Source organism: Eimeria tenella, genomic scaffold (genome assembly GCF_000499545.2).
Source record: "Eimeria tenella Houghton genomic scaffold, Eth_scaff13, whole genome shotgun sequence".
NCBI lineage: Eukaryota > Apicomplexa > Conoidasida > Eucoccidiorida > Eimeriidae > Eimeria > Eimeria tenella.
This window is the reverse complement of record NW_013541502.1, coordinates 8,177-28,752: the sequence shown is the minus strand read 5'-3', so window position 1 is coordinate 28,752 and position 20,576 is coordinate 8,177. Positions and strand designations below refer to the sequence as shown.

Here is a 20,576-nt window from a genome sequence, read left to right as displayed (position 1 = left end):
TGGCTTTCTGTAGCTCCTCAAATGGTGCAATAACAGTTTCAAACTCCCTGTGCATCTGGGGCTCAACACGCAGGCCACTGGCCAGCTACTTGGGTCTTTAATTTTTTTCCAAGTCCACAGAATCGTCTTTAACTTTTTTCCAAGTGGAAACAGTCATGAACATATACAACTCTGGCCCCTAGACTCCTCCGCACCACTTGCAATTACCTAGAATGTGCCTTTGGGGGGGAGGTCCAGTGGTCTCTTAGGCCCAGAAGGGGCATTTATGCAGCTCTAGCTTAGTGAGTTTAAGACAGTCTATCTTAATATGGGGACTTTTTAGAGCTCCTGCGAGTTTTTAACTGCAATCGGGGGAGCTGCTGGTGGACTCTTATGTACTAGAGAGCGCAGTGGGAAGTTGCAGATAAAAGACAGAGTAGCTAACAAAAAGAAAAAAGATATATTTAGTTCTCAAGGTGAAGAGAACAGTGCAGTGGTGTATTGCACTTGTGCACATACGCGCAGGCAGACACAAGTGACATCAGCCAGTGGCCCGCTCAGGAGGTGCAAAAAGACACCAAGTCTGGTACAAATTGTAATTAGTTTTGAATAATTTAATTTAAAAACTTTTTTGGGTGTAACTAACCCACGTGGGCCTTGGATTGTAGCTGCTGCTCTGCATGCAGATCGGGCATGCATCTTGCAAGAAGCCGATTTGGCTGTCGAGTGTCGGCAGTGGCTTATCTCGTTAAAATAAAGTGCGCATTAAATGTATAAAAAATTTGAATGATAATAATTTTTGAATATAAATCAAACCTATGCCAAAATCGCTGCATTCGGCTCGCTTTCTTCGCGCCGCGACTCCTCCGGCTGACTGACTACGCAGTCACTGCCGGTCTATGCGAGTCGATCTCTCTATTCCGCGGTTTTTTGCATCTTATTTTATTTGGTCAACGAAATTTCAAAATGAAAAAAGGATTTTTGACTTCCGATGACCCGAGATGCTCGAAAATTCGCCCTCCGCAGCGCCAGTCGCCCAAAACGCCAGATGGAAAGGTAACCCACTACACACCGTTAGAATGCCGTTTTCCTGCGTTCTTTTCCTAAAATATTTGAAGTGCAAGTGTGTTTATTTGTCATTATTTATTAATTACCTCGATAATCCTCGAAAACGCCTCAACAGCCGCCAGCTGCTTTCGAGGTGTATCGACCACCGTTGCCAGCCTGAAGTAGCTGTGGTCTTTGCTGAAATCCCTCGACTTAATCCTCCTGCCTTTGACTCATCTTTTGTCTTGTTGTGCACTATTAGACTTTCTTTACATTCATGAAAATAGCCTGTAAGATGCCTCCACGCGGTGCGCACACAGCGTGGTCTCAGGTGCAGCAAAAAACTTGAACTAAAACTGAAAACAAAGAAGAAATGAGATATTAAATGCCCATTTCCCCATATATATTGGCCATTTTATTTGGGGGCATTCTATTTGCGTGTCCTTTACCTGTCTGTCTTTCTATTTCCTTTCTGAACTGTTGCGTTGTGTGTGCGTGTCTGTCTGGCCGTTTTCCTGGGCCCGTTTCTCCGTACTTCTGTCCTTTTTGTTTTTTATCAAAACAACTTTCTTTTATAAGAGTTTTTAATTTAAATTGGTCTTGGTGAAATAATTTCTGGGCAATTGCCAGTGTAATTTACAAGCCGAATGTGCAACACAGCTCCCACTTAGCGAGTTTTTCCTAATATTCATCTTCAAAAGGATTTACTTCTTCATTTAAATTTATTTCTACGCCAATTTTTATCCAAAGTGTTTGAGTGCAACTATCTATTAGAAGATCGAGGCTCTGCTGCAGCACAGTCCATCTTTCCTAGAACAGTTCATCTTTCTTTTTTTTGTACAATTCAGTTCTTTTTGTTGGATTTTATTCCAACTTTTTTCCGTTTTTGCTCTATTTTTATGTTCAGTACACATTTGACCATTTTGAACTCGAAAGATATTTGGGAAATGGAAATTTTTCGGAAGTTTTCGAAGTCACCGAGAAAGGAACCACCAACACCTACGCGCTGAAAGTCTTCAACAGGGTAAACACCAAACAGAAGTATTCTTGCCAACGAGTTAAATAATTAGATCTAAATTAATTAATTAATTAATTAATTAACTCCTCTATCTTTTAATTGCTCAGCCATATAGTTATTCCAGCCGCAGCCGTAAGTCTTTTGATGCCAGAGTGACCCAAAAGAACAGTGCATGCTCTTCAGGTGTTCAAATTCAGCAATATAAACAAATATAAACAAATATTTATATAAAGTGAATTTAAAAACAGAAAATCAAACATAAATTCAAGGAAATATTAATTCCGAGTTTTATGACGTTGGAATGTTTCAAACCCCCTTAAGCTCGTTCATATTTTCTTTTATTGTTTGCATTTCGACGTCTCGAGAACACCAAAGTTGCATCCAATTCATCTTTTTATTTTTAATTTTGTTTTATTTTTAATTTTAAAGCACCAAAGTTGAAGCCGCACTTGTTTTGCCTTTACTTTTATGACGGCAAAATGCCTTCTGTGGATTTTGCCGTCATAAAAGTAAATAAAGAAATGCAAAAGGCCTTTTGACCTTTTGCATTTCTTCAAAGTTGCCCCAGCAGCAGATCTTGAGTTGTATATCTTTTTGTCGTTTTTCGTTTCCTTCGGTTTCTCTTACTTTTAAAAGGGATAAATTACTTTTCTGAGTTTGGTCTGTTCCTGCTGCACTTGTGCTGTTCCTGCTGCACTTGCGCTGCTGCTGCTGCACTTGTGCTGCTGCCGCTGCACTTTCACCGCTGCTGCTGCACTGCTGCTGCTGCTGCTGCTACTGCACTTGTGCTGCTGCTGCTGCTGCTGCACTTGTGCTGCTGCTGCTGCACTTGTGCTGCTGCTGCTGCACTTGTGCTGCTGCGCAGAGCGATGTGATGCGGCTAAACAAAGTCGCAGACGTGCGCATGGAGCGCCACGCAATGCTGCGTTTGAATGAGCCGGGCCATCCGAATGTGGTTCGTTTGGTGGACACTTTCAAAGACGAGTTCAGAGTTTGTTTTCTTTACCAACTTGCAGAGTGCGTCAGCGCCCCGCAGAAGCTGCAGGGCCTCGCATGCATGCGCGCATGCATGCAACTTGCATGCATGCAAAACATGCATGCATTTTCTGCATGCATGCAAAAATGCATGCGTGCAAGTTCTACAGCGTTGTTAGTTTGGCCTGCGCCAGCGCAGGCTTGGCCTAGTTGTGGGTGCAGTGTAGGTATATCTCGACTTGGGCGTAAAATAATGAAATACTTTTGCAATTATATTATTATTTATTATTCTCTTTTTGCATTTTTATTCTTTGTAGAGGGGGAGAGCTGTGGGATCACGTCAAGTTCGCGGGCATCTTGGACAAGCAATGGGCCTTGACTATAATAGCGCAACTTGTCTCAGCCCTGGAGTACATACACTCCAAAAACATAGTCCACAGAGATTTGAAGGTGAGCGGATGCAATTAAAACAAAAAAAGGTTTTGAGGCCTCAGGACACTTTTCAAATGTATTTAGGGGCCCCCAGGATTTACTGGCATTTCAAAAAAGCCCCCAAACATATCTAAGTCTCCTGTGAGCTGCTCGCGGTCTTTGGGGGCCCCAGGAGCCCCCAGGGGCCCCAAGGCCTCGAAAACTCGTGAAGCTCTCAAGGCCTTTTCGAACCTTTTGGGGCACCTAGGATCTTTAAGGAGCTTCCCAAAATTCTTAAGGCTTTTAAGGGCCCTAGGGATTTACTTGCAGCAGCAGAGGGGCCCCAAGGGCCCCACAGGACCGTCAGAGGCCCTTCACGCAGCAGCAGCAACAACGGCAGTGCACCCAGCAGCAGCAGCAGCAGCAACCGCAGCAGCAGCAGCAGCGGCAGTGCAAGTGGCAGCGGAGCGCCATATAGAGCCCCGTGGGGCAGCTTCGAAGGCGTTCAATGATGAAGTCCTTTTTGTGCCTTTATTTTGTCTCTTCTTTGCTTGGGGTTTATATGGGGCAGTTTTGGCTGCGCTTTTCGTCTCTTGGCCGCGGAAAACTTGACCTTTCTGCTGCTGCTGCCGCTGCCGCTGCTGCTGCAGGCTGAAAATATTGTCTTGAGCCGCGAGGGTCTAATTAAAATAATTGACTTCGGCAGTGCGATGGACTTAGACCACCCCGAGGTGGAGGCGCCGGGCCTGGGGGCCCGCACTCCCCCGGTGGCAGGCTGTCTTGGTGGGGGCCTCAGGTGAAGATTTCAAATCCATTTAATCCATTTGAGCATCTGTGAAGATTTTAAACCAATTTGATTCATTTAAACATCTATTTATGCATTATTTTTATTTGCAGTTTGAAATAATTGGTTTAATGGTCCTTTTGTTGAACTCGTTTGGTCAAAAATGTGCAGCGCCGCTGGCTGAAGATTCGCGAGTTGCGCATGCAGGCTGTAGCTGGGTGCACATATCGGAGTTTCCTGTTTTACTAGCCTATACATAATTGCAATTAGTGCAATTAATGCAGAAAAATTCGCTTTTTGTGCCGGACTGAAGCTCCTCCAGCGCCCCTATGCATGTGCCTCGATTGCTGCTGAACTTTATTTTATTTTGAGTCCTATTTAATCAGTTTTTATTCGCCATTTGTAGTGAATTGCATGAATTTCGTTTTTGGTGCAGCCGCAGAGCCATCCGGAGGCCCACGTTTCAACACTTCGTCGGCACCCCCCAATTCATGGCGCCGGAGGCAATTAAAAACAAAGACAGCGGAAAGCTGAGAGATCTTTGGAGTCTCGGGTGCACAATTTATCAGATTTTGACGGGTGAGTTCTTTGCTGCGCGCTGCAGTAAAAAGAAAAAGTTGAATTGCTGCACTCCACTTTCGGGCGCAAGATCTGGGTCTTGGCACTGGAAAACTTGCCCGAAATGCCTCGTTTAAGGGGATATTTAATCATATGGAATCGAAGAGGAATTTTTTTTTCAATCTTTTAATGCAAATTTACATTTAAAATACTCATAATGGCACTATACTCTTCACCCGTAGCCTAACTGTGCCGGGAAGAGCTCACCTATGCGCATGTGCACGAAAACTCCCAAGTTTTTTTGTGCGTCAGCGCCCTCATATACTTTCAGAAAAGATGTTTATTTGCTGCTGTCTATTTTGTGAGCTTGTGGAGTTGTCGGCACACACTTCTGAATTCTCATTTTATTTCTTTTTCCATTTTCTGCAGGCACGCCTCCCTTTGGCGGCTCTACGGACTATTTCATCTTGCTGCGCGTAAGAAAGCGAGTCAATTTATTTCGCATTTTATCCTTTTGTTTCTTAAATCCGGCTTTTGTGACTGAGTGCCCCAGCGCAAGCTCGTTATTGAATCAGTATACACCTTTTCTCGTGCAATTTCGTGCTGCATTTGTCTATTTATTCAATTCTGTTCTTAAGCCATCACTGCCAGCTGAAAAAATAGTCTAAAGGCGACGCAAAATACAAAAGGCCCTGCTGATTTATGAGCAGCACGAGTGCAGCGGTCAGCAAGCTTTACACTAAAGCGGCTTAATACGCATTGAGAACAGGCAAAAATGAGCACTTTGGCAAAAGCGGACACGAATATTTGTGTGTACTATATTTGTTTTTACTTGAATACATTTTTATTTTTGTGAAAATATACACTTTTATGTTCATAAAGATGAAGATACACCTTCATGTTCATAAAGATGTGGCTATTTAGGCGTTTCTGCTCATTTGCATGAGCAGAAGCATCTGCGCGAAGAGCGGGGCTTGCTTGCCGGAATGCATGCATTCCGCATTTTATTTCTTTTTTGTTAAATTTGTTCAGGTAGAATCTGGGGCTTTGGAGTTTCCGCCGGACTTTGACCCGCTGGCTCGCGACTTAGTGGAGCGGCTGCTGGTGGCGGAGCCGTCTCAGCGTCTCGGCGCAAAGGGCTTTGAAGAAATAAAGCAACATCCATATTTTGGATCTTGTTTTGATTTAAATTCGAATTGCAAATCGGGATTTAACTTCAACTACGAAGACAAGCAAATCAAGCGCCGGCTGTTCCCGCCGCTGCAGGAGCTGTGCATGCGCAGCGTGCTGAAGCGCTTCCACACTTTGCTCGAGAGCGCCATGGACAGAACTCGACAAGAAAAGTACAAAGATGATTATATTAAAGAAGAGAAAGAAAGGCAACAAAGCGAGCAAAGAACACACGGAAGCTGCAGCACTGAGGCAGCAGGCGAAGGCAAAAGAGAAGAAGAAGTTGCGGCGCAGAAGCGCACAGATTCTCCCACAGGCAGCAGCAGCAGCACGAACGGCAGCAGCAACAGCACGAGCAGCAGCAGCCACAGCAGCACGAGCAGCAGCAGCCACAGCAGCAAAGCCAGCAGCCACGGCGGGCTCGGGGAGGGCCTGCTGGAGCAGCTAGTGCCGCTCTATCTGCTGCGAAGTGCTCGCAAAGAGGAAAGCCCCCATTTGCGGCTTTTGGTCCAACGCCTGCAGTACTGCCTCGAAAGCCAGAGACAACAGTTCAACAATGAATGCAGACTTGCGGAAGAGTGGGACAAACGGCACGCGCAGAAGGCCCGCGCGAGTGAAACTGAGACGGAGTCCGAAGCTGAGGAAAAGGGGGCGCAGAAAGCAGCACCTCAAGACGCGAAAAGGCCAACAGACCCGTGATTTCCATGCATGCAACCCTGTGTGCATGCAAACCTGCATGCATGCAGATTTGCATGCATGCAGATTTGCATGCATGCAGATTTGCATGCGTGGAGATTTGCATGCATGCAGATTTCCATACGTGCAGATTTGCATGCATGCAGATTTGCATGCATGCAGATTTGCGTGCATGCAGATTTGCGTGTATGCAGATTTGCATGCATGCAGATTTGCATGCGTGCAGATTTGCATGCATGGATGCATTTGGAGAGGAGCTGCCGCCCCTTGGGGCTGCCCAGCACTTAGAAATGGATTTCGTCTTGTGCCACTCGCCCATCGGGCCAATCTACAAGTGCCTTTGTGTGTACTTGTCTATTTGTGACAGCGCAGTTGCCTTTCTGTGGGCTTTCTGGTGCGAAGAGTGTGTACATACACCGCGTGTGCAGGCTTTTCTTGGAAGTCCGCGTGCATGCAAACGAAATGCGCTTGTGTCTTTAGACCCACGTGTACACATGCACACATACGCATTTGCGTAAGTGTTTTTATGTATTTCTGCAGTTCTAAATGCGTACATAGGGCCCAGGTGTACGTACACTCGAAGCGAAAGTGTTTTTGCAGACATGCACGAGCGTGCATGCATGCGCAGCCTTGCATGCATGCAGTTCCTAGTTCTGCGGCGAGAGCAAGGTGTCTTGGCTGGTTTCTGTGCGTCATTTGCTGAAGAGTTTGTTGCTGCTGCAGTTGATTTAAATTCACTTCATTTTATTTGTTCGGCTGAGTCCATTTGCAAAAGATGAAACAGAAAGCTGGGCCAACGCCGGACAGTCTGCGAGCCTCTTCGCCCCTGCGCCTTCAAAAGCCTGGGCATTTGATTTCTAGTTCATTTAATATTTAATTTGTCATTAATCTGTTTCCCAAGTGCATGCGCATGCACTCTTCACTAAGCATTTTGCAAAGATAGAAAACCCCATCAACTCCCAACTTGAATTCCTTTTTTTTCCTCACTCCAGCGCCGAGTCTTTTCCGCAGTGGTCCACTGGTCCTCTCGGCCGCAGCGCCAACACAAGTGCAGCAGCAAGTGCAGCTATCAGAGCAGCAGCAGCAGCAGCAGCAAGTGCAGCAAGTCTAGTGCTAGTGAGCTCTTAATTGCATTTCATTCGAAGTCCCAAGAAGCAATATCTACCAGTGCAGCGGGCTGGCAAAGCTGCGGCTGGTAAGGCCTGTGGGGGCCCCCCCAGGGGCCCCCAGGGCCCGCCAGAGGTGCAGCAGCAGCAGCAGCAGCAGCCCCAGCAGCAGCAGCCACCGGGTCTAGAAACCGGGAGAACCGGGGCCCCGGGCCCGACAGAGAGCGCCTTGGGGGGAGGGCCCACTGGGGGGCCCCCACCTCTGTACCCATGTGGGGCCCCCAGGGGCCCCAGGGGGCCCCCCAGGGCCCCCCGCGGCTGTGGGACCCCCAGGAGGCGGCCCAGGGCCCCGCGGCCTCCGCGCTGCCGCACGCCGCCGCCCCCCCGCAGCCCCCTCCCCCGCCGCCGCCGCTGCTGCTGCTGCTGCTGCTGCTGCTGCAGCCCGCCTCCTGCTGCAGCCGCACACAAGACTTCGGGGGCTGAGTTGTACTCAGACACGGAGGCCTGTGGAGCGGCCGGCGGTGGACGCTGCCGTCGGCTGAGCGAATGAGGGCAGTTCGCAGGGCCCCGGGGGCTGTGTGGCGGCGGCCGCGGGGGCCCGAAGGGCCTGCTGCTGCTGCTGCTGCTGCTGCTGCTGCTGCTGCTGGGGCTGGGGCTGAGGGTTGTGGGTGTTGTGGCGGGGGGCGCGGGTCGGCGCGAGCTGGGCAGCGCCGGGGCGCGCAGCGAGAGCTGCTGCTGCCGCTGCTGCTGCAGCGCGCAGCAGGAAGCCAGTGGTCAGCAGCAAGGTCCACTGAGCTGCTGCGGAGCTGCTGCTGGTAAAGAAAAGAATGAGAAGCTGCCAGAGTTGGAGAAGCAAAAGGACTGCCCGGGCTGCTGCAGCGGGCTGCTGCGCGTCCCGGCTGCGCGGCCCCAGGTGTACGTACACTGCACGCTGCGGCGAGGGGAGATCTGCAGCCACGGGGCTGCGCCGCCGCCGCTGCTGCTGCTGCTGCTGCAGCAGGGGAGGCTTCGTCGAGCTTTGCTGCTGCTGCGTCCCCCAGAGGCCCCAGGGGGGCCTCTTCCGTGGCCCGCAGCGAAGCGCTGGCCACCGACATCTCCTCCGTCAGCAGCCACTCCTCGTCGCAGTCCCGAAAGCGCACACGGCGGTGGTCCTCGAGGCCCACGAGTGGACAGGCGTCGGGGGTGACCAGTGGTCCATGGGGGGAAGTGCTGCAGAGCTCAAGGGGCGTGGCTGTGCGCTCCAGCGCCAGCAGCGGGGAACGCAGCGACGGCTGGAGGTCTCGCGGGGAAAGAGGCAAAAATAGGCCATGATCTGCCAATTCTAGGACAGTTGAATCCTTCCGGGAGTCTCTGCTGCGGGGGGTTTCAACGGGGGAGGCCAGAATAGGCGAAGACCCCGCCTGCGCAGGCTCCATGCTGCCAGCAAACTGTGAACACCAGTTCATACCAAGTGCTGCCACTTTGAGCAGCTCCGTTCGCAAAATATTGAAGCAAACTCTTTTTACTTTTCTTTCAACGAAGAGTTTGCAGTCTGGCGGCGAAACCACCCCCAGATCAAGCCGCAGTCTGAACAGCTGCTGCGCAATGAGCCTGCTGCAGGCTCTGACGCGGAATTCGCCCCTTATTCGCGCTAAATTGACTGCAAAACTCCGCAACAATTATAGACTAATCAAACAATTGCAAATATTTGCAAATTGATCCTCCTGGTTGCTCTCGGGGTCCCCGTGATCGCACAGTGGCACAGTAGTGATGCAGGCAACCCCGAACGCGGTTGTCTGCACCGCAGCCGACAGGTCCATCTTTTTTGCATGAAATCTTTTATTTATATTCTTTCTTTGTTTAGAAATTCATTTAATCTGTATTTATAAAATGAGAAACTCTGTGGCTTCATACAGAGGCTGCAAAGTTCCAGAACAGATCACTGCACGCATGCTCGCAACCCACCAACTGACCAGCACCCGAGGATCCAGTGACAGTGGAAGCTGCTCTGAAATTGAAATGTCTGCAAAAACTAAAAAAAAAATAAAATTAAAAGGAAAAAATTAATTTAATGCGAGCGGTGCTATCTAGCTTAGCAGTGTTCACACCGTTTTCGTGAAATCGTGCTCTCGATGCCGTTTGCAAACATGAATTTTTGCTCTGCGTCTGTTCATCCTGAACTCTTTTTACATCTCTATTCACTAAAAAAGATTCTTTGACATATCTGTTTACCAGAAAACAATTAATACCTTTTCAGAACTCCTAAAGACCCGCGGCGGGAAGGCGTATGAAGTAGAAGCGCCGCAGGTTATTCTTCCTGAATGAATGCACCGCAGAGTCCCGTCACTCTTGAGTGGGTGAAACATCATTTAAATGATATTTCATTTCTTTACTTTTAAACTTGAAATTTGAGAAGTTTAAGGCTGCTTTTCAAGAGCCCAGGCAGCCAAAACTGTTCAATTTGTTTCGTTTCCTTACTTTCCTGCATCTTATCTGCAATTTAATCCGTTTAATCTTCTTCATTTCATTCTCTATATTCAAATTTTGACTTTTAATCCTTCTTTCCCAATTTTTTTGCTCGATTGTAGCCCCTGATCTTTAGTACAGTGCCTTCAATATGCCACATCACTGACTTTCGCGTTTCAGCTATTGAAAACGAACAGCTTCAACAGCAAAACATTAAAAATATTTCTCTTTTATCTTTTTAACAACGATAAATATTATTTGTTTTATCTCTTTCACTGTATTCTAATAAACTTCCTTCTTTTCACGGCGATTCCTTTTCAGCCACGGCTTTGAATCCCCGCGCCTCTGTCTTTTGCAAATTTGAGACTTTGCCTCTTTTCCTTTTTGCCCTTTAAAATATAATTATGCTTGCAAAAACTTTTCCAAAAAGTTTTTTCTTTTTCTAAATAGTGCATGTGTTTCTGCCTTTAGACTCCTGCACTTGCACAAGTGCCTCCAGGAAGCCAGCTTGGCTACTTATCATATAAACTGCATTTTTCTGACAACCACATTCGACAGAAAGGAAATAGAAGTGTTTTTATTTTTAAATAAAAAACTAAAAAAGAAAAAAATGAAAAGACTGGCGGCCTTAGTCGAACTTCGAGTTGGAAAAATCCAAAAGGACTTTCTTGCATGAACATCTCGCCGAGGGAGTTCGCAATCAATTTCGAAACAATTTCAATTTAAACAGTTTAAAATGTTTTATTTTATCTTTTATTAGACATATATTCTTATATATATTAATTTTAAAAGTTTTATTTTATCTTTTATTAAACAAATCAAAAGGATTGAAATCAAAAGAGCCCCCAGGACTTTTTAGCCTTTTACCCACAAGCGCCCCGCGGCCAAATTTTCTGAGGGGAAAAGTGCTATTTTAGCTGCTTTGAGATTTCGGTGAAAATTTGGGGAAGTGGAATTTGCGAAAATAAATAAAGATATTATTCTTTTGGATATATTATTCTTCTTTTCCCTTGAGTGGAAGAAAAAGCTGGAAGAGAAAGTCTTTGAACTTGTTAGAAGTGACAAAAGACTTGCTCAACATATATTTGCCCCTCTTTGGGGCCCCAGGGTCCACCCTTTAGGGCCCCCCTTTGGGACCCCAGGGGCCCCTCTTTGGGGCCCCAGGGGTCCCGCTTTGGGGCCCCAGGGCTTCCGCTTTGGGGTCCTAGGTACCCCCCATTAGGGCCCCGGAGGCCCCAGGGGCCCCGCTTTGGGGCCCCAGGGCCTCCGCTTTGGGGCCCCAGGGGCCCCTCTTTGGGGCCCCAGTGCCTCTCTTTGGGGCCCCAGGGGCCCCTCTTTTGGGCCCCAGGGGCCCCTGTTGGCTCTCTTGTTGGGGCTATTTCCCTTAGGGGCCCCCTTAAGGGTATTTTATTTTCTTTTGAGCGAGAAGGGCCCGCCAGAGCTGCTGGTAAGGGGCCCCTTCAAAGGCCGGGGCCCCCAGGGCTTAGTATGACTTGCTAGAGAAGAAGGTGCAGCATTTCAATTTGCTGTTTGCTGCTGAGCTACTGAAGCGCAGCAGCAGGAAACCTGCAGCAAATGGACCTGCCCAGCCAGCAGCAGCAGCAGCAGCAGCAGCAGCACTCTGGGTGCTCCTGAATCTTTTAAATAGTCTTAAATTGATTTAAATTGTCTCAAAAATGCTTTAAATAATCTTTTTATAATCCTTTTTAAATAGGCTTTTAGGAATTAAAACTCATTCAGCAGCTTGAGAAGCTTTGAAATGCCTCAAAGAGCCCCAGAGTGCTGCAAAAGACACCAAAGTATTTTGCTGCTGATTAAAAATGTTTATTTCCGATTTTCAAATTAAAAACTAATTTAAAATGTTTATTTCGAAATTTAAAATTTAACAAGGAAGTTAAATTAAATTGTTTTTCTTTTGCTGGTTTAGCCTCGACAGGAAACATGAAAGGAGGAGAAAAAGAAGGAACAGAAAGAAAATAAAAAGAAATAACAAGAAATAAAAGAACTCATAAAAGAAATTTAAAAGAAATTAAAAAAGTAATTAAAAAGAAATTAGAGAATAGAAAAAGGCAAGGGGGTGAGAAAGTAAAAGCAAAAAAGATTTGAAATTGAAATATTCAAAAGTGAAGAATAAATAAAAGAAAACAGAAAAAGGCAAAAAATATTTCAAAAAAGAAAATAAAAAGATAAAGGAACTTTTCTAGCGTTAGTAAGCTCCAGCCAGGCAACAGATCTGCAGACAAATTCGAATTTTGCTAGTTGCTGCAGCAGCAGCAGCAGCAAATTTGCTGCAGCAGCAGCAGCAGCAGCAAAAGCAGCAGCGCTGTTCGTTTTGAGCTATGCTGCATTTGCTTAAAGCTGTTTTGGCTTTGAGAGGATTTAATTAATAATGAAATGCAACTTGTCTTGCTGCTGCGCTGCAGCAGCAATTCAAGCAGCAGCAGCGCAGTGTACTGACACTGCAGCTGCTGCTCCAGGTTGTTTAATTTTATAATAAAAATCTATTTAATATCATTTTAAATAATTTAATTTATTTATTTAAGAAGGAAATATAAATCGAGATTCACTCTAAGAGGACTTCCGCGCTGAACTGGTGCAGTGAGCGTCGCTGCAGCAGCAGCACGAAGCTGCGGAGGGCGACCGCAGCAGCAAATGAAATAAAATTAAATTCAAATAAACTAAATTAAATAAAAGTAAAAGTTTTAATTATTTAAGCTGAGGGGCGAAAAGCCAGACGCTGGACGCTCGGAAATGTACTGTTGCCGCAGCAGCAGCAGCAGCACACCGGCTGCTGCTGCTGCTGCTGCTGCTGCTGCTGCTGCTGTGCATGCTTTGGCTGTAGGAGTACGAACGGTGGAGGCTCGCGAATAGGGCCCTGCGGCTGAGTGAGATTTGTTAGTGAAGGATTCGTTAGTTAAGGAGAGGCGAGGCAGTTGTTAACTTGTTTTGGTGCTGCTGCTGCTGCTGCTGCTGCTGCGGGCATTTGCCGCCTAGAGCTCACCTCGGCTGTGGCTGCTGCTGAGGGGCAGAGGGAGTTCCTCAAGAGCTCCTTCTTGACTTCTTTTTGTTTGTCTTTTTCGAAAATGTCAAAATACTCTTTCAACACAAACGCCCCGGAGTTCATCCCAGGTGAGTTGCTGCTGCTGCTGCTGCACAAATCCAGTTGCATGCGAACAATGCATGCGTTTACTTCTGTCCTAAAATGCCATTTTTAAAGTGAAATTTATCTTCAGACTTTCAAGTCTGGAGGAAACTGCTTGCGGATCGAGGTGTCTGTACACCTCAGACGCGAATTCAAGTTTCCGCGATCCGCTTCGTTCAGCTGTACCCGCAGCTCAAAATATTCGATTTTTTCATTTTTTTCGGATTTATTGATGAATAATACCTTTTCTTGTTGACAAGTTGCATTTATTCCGTGAAAATCGCGATTTTGTTGCACCGAAGTGGCGGGTCTGCATGCGAATCGGCCAGCTTTAGAGTTTCATTCTGCACGAAAGGCCCCCCCCATTTCCCCTCTCTGCGCTGCAGGCCGGCCCTTTGTCCTGCCGACGTACAGCTCCAAAGAGCCGCAGCCCTCAGGGGCCCCCGTGGGGCACCCGGAGCCTCAGCCGGGGGCCCCCCCCGTGGGGCCCCCGGAGCCGCAGGCCGCAGGGGCCCCCCTGGGGACCCCCGAGCCGCAGCCTGCAGGGGCCCCCTTGGGGGCCCCCGAGGCCGCTCAGGTGGGGGAGCTCTGCAAGAGTCTGGAGGCTGCCTCTGTGACTGAGAAGACTTGGGAAGATGAAGGTGAGGCCTACGCCTCCTGCTGCTGCTGCTGCTGCTGCTGCTGCAGCGGAAGTGTGGTTCTGTGTTTGATTCCTGTTTCTGCAGCAAATATATATATGTATATGTACATCTGCGGAGCGTGTGTGGTAATTAGCTCAAAGATGTATATCCTATTATATAAAATTCGAAAGATTTCCCACTTTAAATCCCTCTATGCCGCATGCATGCGCGCGCGAGACCTGCGCAAACCCGTTCCCCCTCCCCCTGCTGCTGCTGCTGCTGCTGCTGCTGCTGCTGCATGCAGCTGAAGAGCTGGCGGCTGACCCGAGCTCCTCCGCGTTGGACGCGGGCTGCTGCTCGCCGCGATCGCCCGCGAGCTGCTGCGCAGCAGCAGCAGCAGCAGCAGAAGTGGAGGGCTCGGACCTGGAGGGCGAGGAGGGGGGCCCCGGGGGGGCCCCCCTGGGGGGCCCCCCGGGGGCCCCCGCGGGCAAAACCCCGCGCAGGGGCCCCGACGCGAGGCCCCACTTGAACATTGTTTTCATCGGCCATGTCGACGCCGGCAAAAGCACCACTTGTGGAAACATTTTGTTTTTGACGGGGGGGGTGGATGTGAGGACAATAGAGAAGTACGAAAAAGAAGCCAAAGACAAAAACAGAGACTCGTGGTTTTTGGCATTTGTCATGGACACCAACGAGGAGGAACGGCAAAAAGTAAAGCTTTTGGCGATTAGTTTGGCGATTAGTTCATTTGTTTGTTTGTTGGTTCGTTTGCTCGTTTGTTTTCGTGTTTTATTCCTTTTATTTCCTTTATTTTGATTGTTTTTGGTTGTTTCAATTCGTGGTTTTTGGCATTTCTCATGGACACCAACGAGGAGGAACGGCAAAATGTAATTCTTTTAATTGTAAATTAATCAATTAGTTAATGAGTTAATTGGTTAATTAATTCATTGGCTGATTTGTTTGGTGTCTTTAGTGCTTTATTTTCTTCGTTTTATTTCCTCTATTTTGATTCTTTTTCTGGTTTATATTCATGGCTTTTGGCCTTTGTTGTGGATGCTAATGAGGAAGAAAGACAATAGGCAATTATTAATTAATTAATTCATTAATTGTTTGTTTGTTTGGTTGTATATCTTATTTTATTCAATTCTTTATTTATTTCTTTTATTTCTTTTATTTCAATTCTTTTCTGCCTTCAATTCGTGGTTTCCTTCGCCTTTTATTTCCTTTTAAGTCCTCTTTATTTGATTAATTTCACTTTTTCTGACTTATTCATAGTTTCGCTGCCAGTTGAATTTCACTCTTGCATTTGTAACCTCAGCTCTTCTCCTCTCTCCAACTCCCCAACTAATTAAATTAATTAATTAGAGTTAATTAATTATTTTATTTATTTTATTTATTTATCTATTTATTTATTTAGGGCAAAACAGTGGAAGTGGGCCGCGCCGCCTTCAGCACTCCAAATCGGCGCTTTACTCTTTTGGACGCTCCAGGCCACAAAGCCTTCGTCCCCAACATGATTGAAGGCGCAGCCCAGGTCCGCATGCATGCATGCATGCATGCATGCGTTTGGAGCTGCATGCATGCATGCACGCATGCGTGCTTGTAGGAGTGCATGCGGGTTGTTGGGGACGTTGGGGGGCCTTCGGAAGTGCCGTTCTGTTCTAGGCGCTCTCTGCCAACAGTTTGCATGCATGCATGCATGCATACATGCATGGGGTTTTGCATGCATTCGCTTGCATGCATGCGCGCATGCTTGCGTGCGTGCATCCATGCATGCAGGCATCCATTGATTGTGGAGCCCGGTGACTCTCTTGCTTTCAATGTTTCTTTTGCAGCGGCGTGCGTACACTCCATGCATGCATGCTGGGATGTACGTACACTCAATGCATGCATGCATGCATGCATGCATGCATGCGTTGTGGGGTTTGTGGTGTAGGCTGACGTGGGGGTGCTGATTATTTCTGCTCGAAAAGGAGAATTTGAAACGGGTTTTGAAAAGGGAGGACAAACAAGAGAACACACACTGTTGGCTAAAACCCTCGGTGGGTCTTTTGCATTTATCTTTCTTCTTTTCCTTTTTTGTTTCGTTTCCTTTTTTGTTCTTTTTTGTTTCTTTTCCTTTTTTGTTTCGTTTCTTTCTTTTGTTTCTTTTCTGCTTTTATCTTTTTCTGGAGTCACCTCTGCGCCACTGCACATTGCACGGCTCATGAGAAAACCCCTCGAGGGTTTAGGGTTTAGGGTTTAGGGTTTAGGGTTTGGACTTCATTTTGTGAGCTCAGTTCCCAGAGCTACGCGTTGGGGCTCCGCGTGTGGTGCTCAGGGTTTAGGGCCTGGTTCCGAATGTCAAGGTCTAGGGTTTAGGGTTTGGGGCTGAGGGTTTGGGTTTTAGGGTTTAGGGTTTAGGGTTTAGGGTTTGTTGCAGGGGTGTGCCAGCTGGTGGTTGCGGTGAACAAAATGGACGAGTCCACTTGCCAGTGGAGTGAAGAACGTTATCGTGAAATCCAAAGAAAGACAAAAACTTTTTTCCAAAACTGTGGTTTTATCTTTGGCAAAAACCTTTCTTACATTCCCATTTCCGGACTCGCCGGCCAAAACCTCAAGGTACCCACCCCAAGCCCTAAACCCTAAACCCCAAGCCCTAAACCCTAAACCCTAAGCTTCCTCGGGCGGAAGGAGCTTCCCTAAGAAGGGGGTGGAGCAGGTGGTCCCAGAGCCTTGGGATAACCCAGCAACTCCATGCATGCATGCATGCATGCATGCATACATACATGCAGTGTTGCATGCACTTCAAAAGCCCCAATTTCAAGTTCTGTGAAGTATCTGTTTGATGCATGCATGCAGTATTGCATGCATTTCAAAAGCCCCATTTCCAAAGTCCCCAAGTATATGCCATAAGCATGCCTGTGCATGCATGCATTTGCACGCGTTTGCATGCGTGTGAAAAGCCCCAAGTTCGAGTTCGTTGCATGCATGCATGCATGCATGCATGCATGCAGTGCCACGTGTCGCGGCCAGGAAGCCCCTGCTTCGAGCCGCGGGCGAGTTGGTACTCCCCCGAAGAGCCAACTCTCTTCGAAGTCCTCGACTCGCTAAACCCTCCGCCCCGAAACCCAGACGCACCACTCCGAATCCCCATTCTCGACGGGTGAGAGGGTTTAGGGTTTAGGGTTTGGGGTTTGGGGGTTGGACTATAGGGGTTGGGGTTGGGGTTTGGGGTGTAGGGTTTAGGATTTGGGGTTTAGGGTTTAGGGTTTAGGGTTTAAAGAGCATTCCTATGTTTGCAACTGTGCTGCAGCTACAAAGACAACGGCGTCACAGCGCTGGGCAAAGTCGAGGCCGGCACTGTGACTTACGGCATGGAAGTAAGCGTGCATGCGTTTGCATGGATGCATTTGGGTGCATGGAAGTGCATGCGTTTGCAGGCGTGCATGCAAATGCGCATGCATGCAAACGCATGCGCACACTGCTGCTTGTCGGCACCCCGCTCCCGTTCTGACCGCAGCCCCTCCCCAGTCGCCCCACACATAGCGCAGCACGGGGCTCCAGAGTGCAGACATCAGGGTCCAGGGTTTAGGGTTTAGGGTTTAGGGTTTCGGGTTGCGGGTTGCGGGCGCCGTCCCCCGCCCCCGCACGCCGACACCCCACCGCGCCGCCCCAGGGCCGGCGCGCAGCGCCGAAGCGAAGGGCCAGGGCCGAGGGTTTAGGGTTTAGGGTTTGGGGTTTGGGGGCCGCGCAGGCGCTGCTGCTGCCGCAGAAAAAACGCGTGAAGGTCGGCGGGGTGTTCCTGGACGAGGCCGAAGTGGCCGCCGCCTCCGTCGGCGAAAACGTCCGCCTCAAGCTGCTCGGCTGCGAAGAAGACGCCCTCGCCGCCGGCGCCGTCCTGTGCAGCCCCGCGCGCCCGTGCCCCGTGGCCGCGCGGCTGCTGGCCTACGCGAAGGTGCTCGACTTGCTCGAGCACCGCCCGCTGCTGACTGCGGGCTACGCCTGCGTCATGCACGTCCACACGGCGCGCGAGGAGGTCGTCCTCGGCAGGATTTTGGGTCAGTTTTGCGTGCGCGGGGCCGTTGGGGGTGCTGCGGGCGCCGCAGGCGGCGGCGTGTGCGTGCGCGGCGTCGCGGCCGCGCCTCTGCGCAGCGCCGCTCCGGTGTACGTACACCCGGCCTGCATGCGCGCCTGCAGGCGTGCAGGCGTGCAGGCGCGCCTGCATGCGTGCAGGCGCGCCTGCAGGCGTGCAGGCGCGCCTGCAGGCGTGCATGCGTGCAGGCGCGCGTGCATGCGTGCATGCGCGCCTGCAGGCGCGCTGGGCAACAGGCCTTGCGTGTTTTGCTGGGGTTTGGGCGGGCGGGGTGCTCGTTTGGGGTTGCTTTCAAGGCTTTGTTCGTTTCGTTCTGAGAAAAGCAAACGCGCTCCTCAAGTGTACCTGCAGAGTCTTCTGACGGAAAAAAGAAAAAAACAAATCCCCAGTTCGTTACCAGCGACTGCCTCGTCAGCGTCGAGATCATAGTAAACCCTAAACCCTAAACCCTACACCCTACACCCTTGGCCCTATTTGCCAGAGGGCAGCTACTCCCATCTGCGTGCTGCTCCGGCCAGTGCAGCGAAAAGCACTTCAGCTGCAGCGCGGATTTATCGATTAATGTCTTTTCTTGCCCTGCCTATACGAAATACTTCTTCTCTGCCGCTGCTGCTGCCCTTGTTGTTGCTGCCGCTGCTGCTGCCGTTGTTGTTGCTGCTGCTGCTGCTGCCGTTGTTGTTGCTGCTGCTGCTGCTGCAGCTGTCGAAGCCAATGTGTATGGAGGAGTACGAGGCGTGTTCTCAGTTGGGGCGATTCACTCTACGCGACGAAGGTAATTATTTTGTTTGTGATTTAATTTGAATTCAAAGTGTTGGAGATGTTAATTGTTTGTTTTTGTTATTTAATTTAAAGGGCCGAAAATGAACTTAGTTTTAGCCATTAATGCAGATTTAATTGCATGCTGCGCCTCCGGTGGACAGACACTCCGCTGGGAGTGCATATAAGAAGCAAAAGCAGCAGCAACAGCAGCAGCAATAGCAGCTGCAGCAGCAAAACATAAGAGACCTTTTTGCTACTTGTGTTGCTGAGGTCAGTGCAGCGCTGCATGCAGCGGGAGAGCTGGAGTGCATGTAAAGCTTTTATTGTATTTTATTTTTTTTTGATATATTTTATTGTAGTTCATTTTATTTTAATTTTATTCTGCAGGCAAAACGATAGCTGCTGGGCGCGTGACAAAGATTCTTGAGTTTGCGTAGGAGGTGTACGTACACCTGAAGGGCTGAAGACAACGGATAGAAGGAACTGGAAAAACGGAAAAAGGAAAAAAGGAAAAAAAGAAAACGAAGAAAAGAAAAGTGTGTGAAGGAGTTGAGCTGTGGAGGCTGCGGGTCCGTGGCCGTGTGGGTTGGGGTGTACGTACACCCCATTCGTTTTTTAGAGGAGCCTTTGGCCGATTCAAAAGTTCATCAGAAGATTAAATTAAGAGCAAAGGACCCCCATTTGTAATGGCCAAACAAAACTAAATAAATGAAATTCAATTTCAAATTGTGCAGTAGTTCAAGAGCCAAGTGAGGTGTACAGACACCTCATGGGGTGCACAGACACCTCATGGGGTGTACAAACACCTCATGGGGTGTACAGACACCTCAGAGGGCCCTGCAGTTCTTGTTCTGGTGGGAACCAAACAACTAAAATTCATTTCCCTCTTTGTTTTTCCTCCCCGCAAATACACTTCTTAACTAGTGAACTGGTGTAACTAAGGGGCTGGATAAAGGCCCTGCTGCTGCGAATGGAGTGTACGTACACCCGAGCAGCAACTCACTGGCCTGGACGAGCTGCTCTAGCCGATTTGCTGCTGCAGCCGATCTGCTGCTGCGGCCGATTTGCTGCTGCTGTCTTTGAAACTTTCTGGAGACGGGAAGCAGGGGAGTGTGCCTCGAAACATGAACAGAAAAGATATGTTTGAATTAAATTAAAATAGTTTTAAAAAAATGAGGCATGAGTCCTGCTGCAGTTAGAGGGGAGCGAGGGCAGGAGCTGCAGGCGCTGCTGCTGCGCCGTATAGCGGGAAAGCAGAGTTGCTAGCAGGTCTTTCTTTTCGGTTTAATTTTTATTTATGTTTAATTTATTTATTTTATTTAAAATTGATTAAAAAAGACTTCTTCGGCCGCGGGTGTTCTGAGTTGCTGAGGGGAACTGGCGGCGCTTGGTGGACTGTTTGGACGCGTTGCACAGAGCGGCGCTGGGGTGTATGTACAGCTGGTCCGGCGGCGGCGAAAATGTTTAAATTACTGGAAGAAAGCAGTCACTTTGTTTGAAATTAAATAACTAATGGGAAATTATGTTTGAGATGTCGGGGAAAGCGGCGAAAGCGGCGGCAGTTGGGGTCGTCTCAGCGCACACGCTAGCCATTGGTTGCTAGCTGCTGCGCGTCGAGTTGGGCGCGGTTTGCAGCGAATTAGGTTTATTTCTCTTTGAATTTTCTCCCACTTGGTGATAAACTTGAAAGTAATTTTATTTGAAGTTGGTTTTTCGGTTTCGAAGGTTTTTTCGTGCGCTTTCCTGCAAGTTCAACTCGGGTGTCGTCGCCGGTCGATACACTTCAGGTTT

At 48.5% G+C, this 20,576-nt stretch overlaps 3 protein-coding genes across 3 annotated transcripts; 2 read left to right on the top strand and 1 right to left on the bottom strand.

Annotated features, from left to right (window-relative positions):
* Positions 1 to 945: 945 nt before the first annotated feature.
* ETH_00001040 (AGC kinase, putative) lies at positions 946 to 6,641 on the top strand (the record flags this gene model as incomplete). Its single annotated transcript, XM_013373281.1, has 8 exons — positions 946 to 1,035; positions 1,934 to 2,050; positions 2,910 to 3,061; positions 3,337 to 3,469; positions 4,081 to 4,226; positions 4,651 to 4,793; positions 5,202 to 5,248; positions 5,805 to 6,641. The coding sequence occupies 8 exons, from the start codon at positions 946 to 948 to the stop codon at positions 6,639 to 6,641; spliced, it is 1,665 nt and encodes a 554-aa protein (XP_013228735.1).
* Positions 6,642 to 7,773: 1,132 nt separating this feature from the next.
* ETH_00001035 (uncharacterized protein) lies at positions 7,774 to 9,159 on the bottom strand (the record flags this gene model as incomplete). The annotated part of the gene is made up of 1 exon (XM_013373280.1): positions 7,774 to 9,159. The coding sequence occupies one exon, from the start codon at positions 9,157 to 9,159 to the stop codon at positions 7,774 to 7,776; it is 1,386 nt and encodes a 461-aa protein (XP_013228734.1).
* Positions 9,160 to 13,272: 4,113 nt separating this feature from the next.
* On the top strand, positions 13,273 to 19,222 carry ETH_00001030 (G1 to S phase transition protein, putative; the record flags this gene model as incomplete). Its single annotated transcript, XM_013373279.1, has 12 exons — positions 13,273 to 13,318; positions 13,718 to 13,972; positions 14,256 to 14,662; positions 15,369 to 15,485; positions 15,888 to 15,993; positions 16,374 to 16,552; positions 16,948 to 17,096; positions 17,247 to 17,313; positions 17,688 to 17,991; positions 18,345 to 18,454; positions 18,726 to 18,798; positions 19,173 to 19,222. 12 exons carry the CDS (start codon positions 13,273 to 13,275, stop codon positions 19,220 to 19,222), a joined length of 1,863 nt encoding a protein of 620 aa, XP_013228733.1.
* Positions 19,223 to 20,576: the final 1,354 nt, after the last annotated feature.